The 10,514-nt window shown below is 40.8% G+C and overlaps 1 protein-coding gene across 1 annotated transcript in view; it reads right to left on the reverse strand.

Moving 5' to 3' along the window:
* Nucleotides 1-6,024, reverse strand: part of CEP78 (centrosomal protein 78) — a 28,754-nt gene extending 22,730 nt beyond the window's left edge. Inside the window, exons 1-6 of the mRNA XM_075136296.1 lie at nucleotides 5,982-6,024; nucleotides 3,339-3,611; nucleotides 2,942-3,117; nucleotides 2,237-2,309; nucleotides 1,597-1,700; nucleotides 607-781 (exon numbers count right to left, since the gene is read on the reverse strand). Of these exons, the coding sequence (XP_074992397.1) occupies nucleotides 607-781; nucleotides 1,597-1,700; nucleotides 2,237-2,309; nucleotides 2,942-3,117; nucleotides 3,339-3,591 (781 nt within the window). The 5' untranslated portion in view covers nucleotides 3,592-3,611; nucleotides 5,982-6,024. The remainder of the gene's footprint in view (nucleotides 1-606; nucleotides 782-1,596; nucleotides 1,701-2,236; nucleotides 2,310-2,941; nucleotides 3,118-3,338; nucleotides 3,612-5,981) is intronic.
* Between the last annotated feature and the right edge of the window lie 4,490 nt (nucleotides 6,025-10,514).

Consider the following 10,514-nt stretch of genomic DNA (forward strand, 5'->3'; position numbering starts at 1 on the left):
ATCCAAGTAAGGCTGACTGGTCTGTAGTTCCCTGGGTCCTTCCTCCCAGCCTTCTTGAAGATAGGATTGATATTTGCAATCCTCCAGTCCTCAGGCACCCCTCCCAATCACCACGATCCTTCAAAGATTATTGAGCGTGGCCTCAAAATGACATCAGCCAGCTCCCTCAGCACTTGTGGATGCATCCCATCATGGTCTATGGACTTCGGCATGTCCAGTTTGCTTAAATATTCTCTAATCTGATCCTCTTCCATCAGTATGCATGCTACCTGTACACGTGGCTCAAACTATAAAACAATTTTCACAGGTAAGTATTTGATTCCATGTACAGAATGCTATGACTTACAACACCACCATTAGTCATTTTGTACAGATATACCGTAGAACAAATTACTTTTCCAAGATACTAGCGGACAATTCTAGATGACACAATAGTATTTGGACACTTTGACAATTCAAAAGAGGAAGAGAAATTTCTTTTGAAAAAAAGATTACTGTCTCCTAGCTAAATAGTGAGTTATTCTTCTGGCTACATTTGCTGTAATTGACAATTTTAAGTTTTCTGCCTGCCACTACTATATCTAAACAGTCAATACTTCACAATACCTTTTAGCCAAAGGTCCTCTCCTAGACAGTCTGCGAAGGCACTTGCTCCTCTATCTCCAACAAGCATGTTGCAGTTGAAAGTAATCCGCCTCAAGCCGGTCATATAGTCAAGGTCAGGTCGCCTGTAACGTAGGCTTTCAGCCCAAGCTTCACCATGTCTTTTCATTGCCTGGTGCTTTGCAAACAAAGAAGCTGTTACCAAGTGCAAAGGCAAAGCCATTATTGATGATGAGAAGATCACAAGTTATCTTTGTTTGTAACTGATGTTTAATGGCTTGAGTGCTGACACAAGAAACACAGTTATACCATTTCTGAGTTCAAGAAATACAAATAATTTTTGAACATTACAGTTAATTCATGTTTGTTCTGATCATCCAATTTGCAATGCAAATTATTAAATATGGCTACAAAACATCTTACTACCTTCTTTTGGCAGACAGACACTTTCAACGCATCTTGAATAGGAAAAACACACTAGGAAATTATGTGCTTTCATGCAAACCAACTTTAACATTAATTAGAATATTGTACTAGTCACAAGCTCACTAATCAATTAATTAATAGCTTCTAAACTGTAAACTCGGTCACTAATCAGTTAATTAGTAGCTTCTAAACTGTAAACTCAATTGTTCTTATGAATGCTTAAAAATACTTAAGATATTTTTCAAAATTTGTGACAACGAAAGAAGCGCTCCCCAAAACAGGTGTTAGACATTTAAAGCCCTAATCCTCATTTAAAGAAAACACATCAGTCTGAGCTGTTATTTCTGTAACTGATGTTTACTAAGAAATACCATATTTAAATCCCACACCAGTAAACTAAGCTAGTTCTGGCATACATCAGGATTATGCACATACTTAACATCACTATTCTTATATACTACTCACAAAGTGCTTTGATGGATTTAGAGCTTGAAAGTAAAAAAGAAAAAAATCAAATGTATGTAAGTTCTTGTGAACATTTGGTTCTAAGAAAGGTGATTAAATTACCTTTAATACATTTGCTATATGTTCTGCCCCTCGCCATGTGAGGCTACATCCTGTAAAGTTTACATATCTGATAGTAGCCGAATTCTTTACACTCTGACAGATTGCTGAAGAAGACAAAAGCATGCATGTTATCTACACACACCACAGCCAAATTATCAGAACGCACTTTTTCACTGCCATATTAAGAAGCTGAATCAGCTTTAACAGTCAAAAGCCTTGACAAAGAACTAGTGTTGAAATACAAAGTATATTTTAAATACCTTCAAAGAGTTCTAAGATTATATATTTCTAGCACAAGTGTTTAGCAAAGACTATCTGAACAAGCTAGAACATATTTTATTTCAGTTTACTTATATAAACATGAACAAATCAAGAAAGAGTTGACCTCCACCAAATACTATGACTGTTGTTTTAAATAAAAGTATAAACATCATTATAAAGCAGTATGGCTATTTACTAGCATCAGGTGAAGAAATTCAAGTCTTTAAACGTTAAGTCATGTAGAATAAAGTGAAGATTGTTATTTTAATCACTGTAGACAAATTTAAAAAAGGAATGGAAATACTGAAAAACTTACTTACTTATTTAAAGGACTGAAAAAGAGAGAAGTATATTTACACATTTTTGATTCTGAACTTACTTTCTAATCCTCCATCTCCAATTGGACAGTGGGCTAAAGAGACACTCTCCAGAGATGAAGCCGTGGCTAAGCCCTTCAGAATAAAAACAATGTTTGTTAACTGGCTTGAAAAGCAAAAATACAAACGCAGAAAAGACCAAGTCACCCAAACTGCTCAGAACTCTTTGTGATTCCTACAAGAACCTCTAGGCAGTTCAGAGGAAGGTCAAAACAAGTGAACCTCAAAGTTCAGTTTAAGCTGGTTCGTTTCTTTAGCACAGGAGGAGCCGTAGCCTATGGGCAACAAGCAGCAACCTCCTTTCCTAGAAGCCACTCAAGAGCGAACTGGAGTGTTCCAATAACACATCTGAAAGACCTGGTTTTTATCTCCTTGGTATCCCACAACTTTCCTTCCGTCATGTACATGCACAGCGGTTTCAGTCACATGCATAAGTTATACACCCCAAACACAGGGCAGAGACATTGCCAGGAACTTTCTAATAAGCCTTGATGAATCAGGGCAAGAGAAGGTTATGAGATTTTCACAGGTTCAGCAAGACTAGGTTATACTAAATGTCTCAGCAGAATCATTCATACGATGGATAACACAAAGATATCTTAGAAGAGGAACATCCTCGTCTGTGACAAATACTTATAAAATTTAGTTGCTACTTCTCTACGTTCTAAGCATATTTTCCATTTATTTGTATACTAATATATTCTCACCTTTGTTAAAAGTATTAGATCTCTCTCCCTCAGAAGCAAACCCTGCAGTTCTAAATTTTTTAGTACATCTGATATACTGAGACAGCCTTTGACAGCTTTGCATAGTTGGCCAGTCAAGTCTTTTGATCGAATTGCTGGAATTCTCCTTCTAAAGTAAGTTTTGTATCTTTCAACACCTAGTAAACAACAAAAATTACACATCAGTAAAATCCAGTCCCTATTGACTTAAAACCAGTCATAATCACACCTTGCGTTTTTGCTGCTTTTCTTAAATAGAAATAATTCCTTAGGTATTACAATTCCTCCCCCCATGTATTCAATCACACAGAAGTTTTATGCAACAAATTCTAAGACGCACACATCAACGTATTTATCTTTTATAGCCATCACTACAAACCTGATTCTCCAAGACCCTGTTGATGAAAACTTCTTATTCCAATAGAAGTCAGAGTCTTATTATGCCTGATAGCATTCAGAAGTGGTGCCCAATCAGCAGCTTTGATGCGATCTACAATTACATCAAGAGCACCCTGAGTCAGGTTAGCCTTCACAGCTTTCAGTGGGACAGAGCCTTGAAGAGCACAAAGATGTTCATAGTGTGAGTAGAAATCCAGCATGCACTGTCTTCTTATTTTGACTGACTCAATCATTTCTTTTATATGATGTCTCTCTAAAATAAGGGAGGAAAAAAAAAAAAGATATAAACTTTTTCCAATGTACAATTGATTTCGCAACACAGTCTCAGTTCAACACGCATACCCAAAACATATGTTCATGCATACTGTATAGCATTTACATGCCACATTTGATGTGGCAGCTAAAACATTGACATCTTGTGATGCTCACTACCTGTGTAAGTACAGCTGAATGAATCAGGGATTGAAAAAAAAACAACCAGCAAACCTGCATTTTTATTCTCCCACACAAATAGGTATACCCAAAACACAAAAAGCCTAATGTTCAAGCACTAACTGCTGCAAAGTTCTTGTTTTCCTCTTAAAGTTTAATTTTGTAGTGTCAGGGTGTGCAGACTCCTGAAAGTCTTGGACACTCCCTGACCCAACATCAAGGGATACAAGGGACTATTCCATAGAGAATTAGTTGTGAGCTTCTCTGCTACTTCAATCAGAAATCTAAATTCTCATAATACAGAATAAAATGTGTGTTTTCCTAAATATTTTTGCTATTGCATACCTTATATACTTATTCCACTGAATTTAGGAAAGCATTTTTCAGGCATAAATTTTTGTTACACATTAGTACCCATCTAGCAAAACAGTACTAACTCCCAAGTAGAATCTCCAAATACTGCTATGGCACAGCTATGAAGTAATTCCATGGTCTCAATAGGAATATTTGTCAGTATATTTAGAGGACCCATTTATTTATCTATTTACTTATTTATTTATTACTCAAGACAGCATTAAGTATCCCACATGTGACATCAAACATTGTTCACATTGTTCACATTTTTTCGTATTGTTAAAGACTAGAAAGCTTCAGCCAATCTGCTGAAACACTGAATGTCAACATGGGCAAAGAAGTACTGGATATGTACAAGCATGTGAGGATAGCCATTTGTAAGAATGTAATTTAGAAAAAAAAAAATCACATTATTAGTAGTTGGATGACTGAAACTGTAATAATAATAATAGGAATAGACACTCTAATAATAGCTCCTCTATGCCCTTTTCTTTCTTTTATTTGAGCTCTGATTTACTAGCATTAGATAACGACCACATTGTGGCCACAGCAACTGAAACAGCTAAATTATAATCCAACACTTCACGTTTAGAAAGTGACCATCAATTGTAAAGCACCACTGACTTCAGGTGAGGTATCAATGCGCAACGTATTAGCCTTTTATCTCCAGAGCGTAAGCAATATTCTTTCACAGCGGCTTTCATTGCAACACCTGAACACCACGCCTCTAACTGAAGTAAAGCAAGGCTCTCCTGGCCCTAGCACTGAAGTTTAACCCACTTGCAGGTAAAAAGGAGAAGGGCCAAACTAGTCAGACCCACAATAACTTCCAGTTGAGGAACAACTATGTAAACTAGAATTCTTCTGCGTGGAAGTTAGTGCATCTGACACAAGCCTAGAATATCTTGACTGGCTCTGAGAATGTACACAGGGGACAATTATTCACTATCTCTTTCAACACAGAAGCAAGAAGACATCAGATACCAGCTGGTGACAAACTAAAGTAAAAAAAGAAACAAAGCACGCAGTAAAACTGAGAAATCCAGTTCCATGCTAAGAGTTTTTAGGAAGCTGTGCGTTTATAGTGATTCAAAAAACAGCTGGGCAAATTTATAGGGTGGCACAAAAAATCCATACAAGACCGCTGACCACAGAAACAATGACCATGCCCTACATCCGGAACTGCAAGACACACAGAGGAAGCTTAACGACATGCTTACTCTCTGCTTATACACTTTATTAAGCATGGCCTGGTGGTCTGCTGGGGCTAAACACATTTTATTTGACCTGCTGGACCACTGTATTTAAGTATATAATACAGCATCCACCTAACGTACGCAAATAAACAACTCTGGTTACACTTGAGGTAAAATAGGTTTTTTCTTCTTCACCCACTCAATACTGCCACCCACTCAGGGAACTACTTCAGTGCTCCGCCTCCCCAACAAAGTACACCGTGAAACCAGCGTGAACCGGGGACTGCGATGTTCGCCATCAGCCACGGGGATACGAGAGAAGCGCCCGGGGCGGGGAGAGAGGGGCAGTGACAGCCGCTCCCTCCCGCCCCGTACGCCCCCTCCCCCCGCTTCCCCCCCTCTCCGCCCCCCCCCCCGCTCGGACAGTCCCACCTTCCCGGAAGGGGCTTCATCGGCTGGATGCGGACTCCCAGCTCGGCCACCAGCCCCCTGCCCACTCCTCCACCGCGGCACAGACGCGACCGCGCAGGACTCACCCGCCCTCTCCCCAAGCCCCGGCCCCCGCCCCAAACCCGAAGCCGAAGCCGAAGCCCGCGATCGGCCACTGAAGCGCGGCGCCGCCCTCGGCGGTAACCTCGCACCTCCTCCCGAGCCCGCCGGCCACCGCGAGCCGTTATGGGAGCCGCCCGCCTCCGCACGGTGCTGAGCCCGTCACGCGTGCGCTGCGGTTTCCCTGGGATCCCAACCGCCGCCGGCCCGCCCGCCGCCACGTGCGCGCCAGGCTGCCACCCCGATTGGCTGCCACGCCTCCAGCCTCCTGCCTCCATACATTCAAAATGGCCGCGCCCAACGGCTGAGCTGCTCCGCCCCGCCCCGCCCGTCGCGCTCCAGCCTCGCTGCGAGGCGGCGGGCACTCATTGGCCGCGGCGGGAGGTCGGGCGGGCGGGCGGCCCGGCGGTCCCGGCAGCCGCCTCGGCTTCGGTGCGGCTGCGGCCTTCCGCGGCGGGGAGGCCTGCCCGTGCTCGGGGCCCTACCATCCCGCTCTTGCCAGCTCCGGCGGCAGGGCCGGGCGCGACGTCCCTCCCTCTTCCTCCCTCACCCTCCCTCTCCTCCCGTGCATGCGGGTGCGGGTATCCGAGCGCAGCCCCGCGACGGAGCGGCTGGGACCCGCAGGCCGGGCGCAGCCCGCCGGCAGCAGCTGCTCTTCCTTAGTCCTGGGCAGCCCTTAGCCCTAGCCGTGCGCCCTGCGGGTGGGTGGCCTGCCTGGCTCCCGCCCGAGGCCGACCGGTACCTGAGGAATCGGCAAGGTACAGTTAGCTGTCCTCGTCGTTACTGCCGCGTAAATGCTCCTGCCGAGGGCAGAGAGAGTTTAACACGTTCCTCTCTCCCTCTTCCCCGCGTGAGCGTGGTTTGTCTTTAGACCAGAGCTAGACAGGAGGGGTCTAAAAATAGCAGAGGCTTTAGACAGAAATTTTACAGCTCAGCGGAAACTACCGTTTCCTAAAAAAACCTTTAAATGCGGTGCTAGAAGACAGCAAACATGCTGTCCTTCAGTATGTCATTACACATACCCCGTAGCTTTACTGTCAGCACAGCATACACACACGGAGCTGTATAGACGCTGAAACATTCTGAATTGCAGCAGTAGCTGCAGTCAACTGCTCTCAGCAGTCTGAGGGAGGGTAAACAAATTCCTCGTTCACAGCTACCTTTCTCATTAGTTTACTAGGTTAGTTTAGATAGACGTAACTTCAATTCAGATCAGAGTTCTCATCAACGTTCAGCAGAAAGGATTACAGGCGTGCCATTTCAGGCAAAATGACTCAAATGTAGTCCGTGCACTTTTCCTAGAATTTGCAGTTCATTCATAGATAGGGACACCAACTACTTAAGAAAATTATTACTGTAAATTGATGACTAAGAGCGATTTGGTTGTTTAAAAAGTTATACTTCTAGTCTGCTTATAGGCTTCAGTATTTAAACTAAAGCTGAGCAAACTCAAGAGAAAAGCAGGTTAAGGCCCCTAGAACATTGTGAGAACACGCTATGTTCACACAGATGTAAAACTACACACTATCTTTAACTAACATTGGAAGCAACTGAAGTAGCCTGAGTGCTATAATCAAGTGTGCCAGAACAAGAATTATTTCAGTAAATCTGAGGTCGCCATCCATACAAGTGGTTTCACCATGAGATTTTGTGAATCGAACATAAAAGACAAGGGACGCAGAGCCATAATCAGCCAAATGGCAACAGCGGTTTTTCATTTCTTGACTATATGACAAAATATTTTTGGTGCTTGTCATACCTCTGGTGCCACAGACTAAACTCAAGCAAAGTAAAATATAAATATCCTCAAGAATCTTTGAAGAATTGCTGTTTCTGCTAGTTAGTTAAATCACTTTTTAACAAGTAGGGAGTTAACAAGTAGGGACTACTTCAGTGCTACTCCTACTCCACAGGCATTTGAAATTTTCTCTTTGATTAATACGTCCATAATCACCTTTGTACTTTTTTTTAAATTCCTTTACTCATCTTATTTCTCTGGACAGTCTTTTCACTCAGTCAGGATTTTGCTCTTGTATAGGGTGACATCTACAAACCATCTTTTATCTACAAATCAAAAGTGTCCACATTTTCTAAAATCACTTAGGGGTGGAATTTTTAGGCATGTCCCTATCTATTTCCTTTGGAAAATTAATCTAACATGCTTGATACGATATTTCAGAAGTAGTAACTTTGAATTCTATGCATTTTAAGCTATGAAAAATAGAAAGCAGCTGTGAAGATTCCAGGAGGGATGGAGCTGGTGTTTGCAGACATTATATATTGGAGACTCTCCTGCCTTGCATTTTGTTGTCAATTTCAATGTCAATTATGTTGTCGACTGTAGAGACTGGGATTTCAAGATGAATTTTGAATCACAGCAGCACTGTCACTGCCATGTAAATGAAGCAAGAAGCTTATCTGTATGCAATTGATTAGTCATGTGTTGTGCACCAAGAATAAGCCTGAAATACAAGCAAGATGAAGAGTGATTAGACTGTTAATATACCTCTTGTTATTTTGTGGCATGTCAAAACGTGTTCTTTATTGGATATAGCCTTGAAACAATCACACTAGATCCCTAAAACTGCAGGCTGCATAGATCATAATTAAGTTATAGTTAAAGGGGAATTTGTCCTGTCAGTAAATAGACATCTCCAAAGCTGAAATTCATAATATTGCAGAGAACCTGCTGCAGGTTGCTCTCTACCAAACTTCGTTTTCTTTAAAAAATAATGCTGAGCATCCGTTTCCTCAGCATTTGATTCAGTGGTTTTGTTTTGCATACTATTTACTCCTCTAAGATTTTTTTTCACATCTTTTTTTTTAAATCAAATTTTGGTACACATGACATAGATCTGCCAAAAGGGCTGGGTACTGAGAAAGTGTGAAAAGTGTTTTGTGTATATGAGTCATTGTGTAGGCTCTAAATTCAGGCTTTATGCAGCAGGCAGCTGTAATATGTGTAATGATGAATGTACAGTTGGTGTCTCATTCTGCATTCCAGTCTTTCATTTGTAGGGTTTTCACAGCCTACAAACTAAAGTAATCCTCTTTTACAGCCACTGTGTGCTTTGAAAATAACATAAAGGTTTGGATCATTGATCAGTTGATAAAAAATTTAGTAAGATATTGTCATTCAAGGATTGTTCTAGATTTCCAGGGAAAAAAAACATATGGGCAAACTATGACCACTTCAACCTGAACCACAGTATTATGTGAACGGGGTATGTACTACACTCTCTCTTATTTTGCAAATTGTAAAAAAGGCATATTATCTTCCTGTCATTCAGAAGTACTCCATAAGTCTTTTGTGGTCACAGACTTCCAGATAGTTACACTAGTCTCATATACTCAATGTAGAAAGAACAGAAGGCAGAAAATAAGTGTATTGGAGCATCAAAGTTTGCCACAGTTGAGACTTAACTGATTTACACTGTTGGTGATTGACAAGATACTAATACAGTGCATTTTTTAATAGCTTTTCTTCATTTCTTGCATTTATTCATTGCTCTATATAGAAGCCCAACTCACTCAGCAATAACGAGACCTTTTCTTTTGTTTCTTAGTAACCATCCATACAGTTAAAGTAGTATTTAAATATTTTTAAGCATGTAATATATATGACATGCTTGTAAAAACATACATTTTAGGGTGCTTAGACCTTGGAGTAAGCCATTTTGCTGTATTTCTTTTATTCATGTTCAGTCATTGCCTGCATGGTACTTCTGACAATATTCTGACAACATTATGAAAGCTATTTACTTGCCTCATTAAAGCATTAAAAAGATGAGACTTGGAATTTTTACTGTAGTGTTTTATGTTTTCTCTTTGGCTAGATTTCTCATTTTTATGTAACATGTCCTATATTTTGTAATTGTGACTATAACCATTACTTGCTTTTCCAGTCAGAGACAGTTCCCATTACTGTTTTAGATCTTCAAAAATATGAAATGATTTGGTGAGATACCAGATGTCTCTGCTCTAGAGAACAGTCCCAAAACAGATCTAATTCTGTCACTTTGGCAAATGATGTCTTCTTCACCAGTCATCATTTTGCTGAATTTGTTGAACTAATTCTTGTTCTCACTGTTTTCTTCCTGTATCTTTCTAGGCCATATGCTCTTTGGATTTTTTTTGTTTGTTTGTTTAATGTATACTAATTCTAATTTTTAATTTGATTTAACACTACAAGTATTTGTCACACTCACACCATAGCCAATGTTAGCTTTCTTAGAGGCATCACGGAGAAAATAAAGGGCTGTGCACTCTGCCCTGTCAGTGGGTGGGCGGCAGATATTTTCTCTTGGCTTTATGAGGACGTCTGGCAGGTATCCAGGTTGGTATACTTGGTTGGTGTTCTTCCACATTACCCCTTACTGCAGAATATGTGTTAAAGGAACAACTTAACATTTTGGCCTTTTTTTTTTTTTTAACATCTGTATCTAGCCTTTTAAAGTCTGCTTCCAAAACTAAATAGCTAGCAATTTTCCTCTATTCTGCAGAATGCCAGCTGGCATTGAATGTTAAGTGGCAAAAGGACAAAACCAAAATTTCCAAAACTGTTTGGAAAAGTTTTAAGAGCTGCTGCTAGGGCAGTTCTTTATAGCTTTTGTCCAGAAGCCTGA

The sequence above is a fragment of the Calonectris borealis genome, chromosome Z, assembly GCF_964195595.1.
Source record: "Calonectris borealis chromosome Z, bCalBor7.hap1.2, whole genome shotgun sequence".
NCBI lineage: Eukaryota > Metazoa > Chordata > Aves > Procellariiformes > Procellariidae > Calonectris > Calonectris borealis.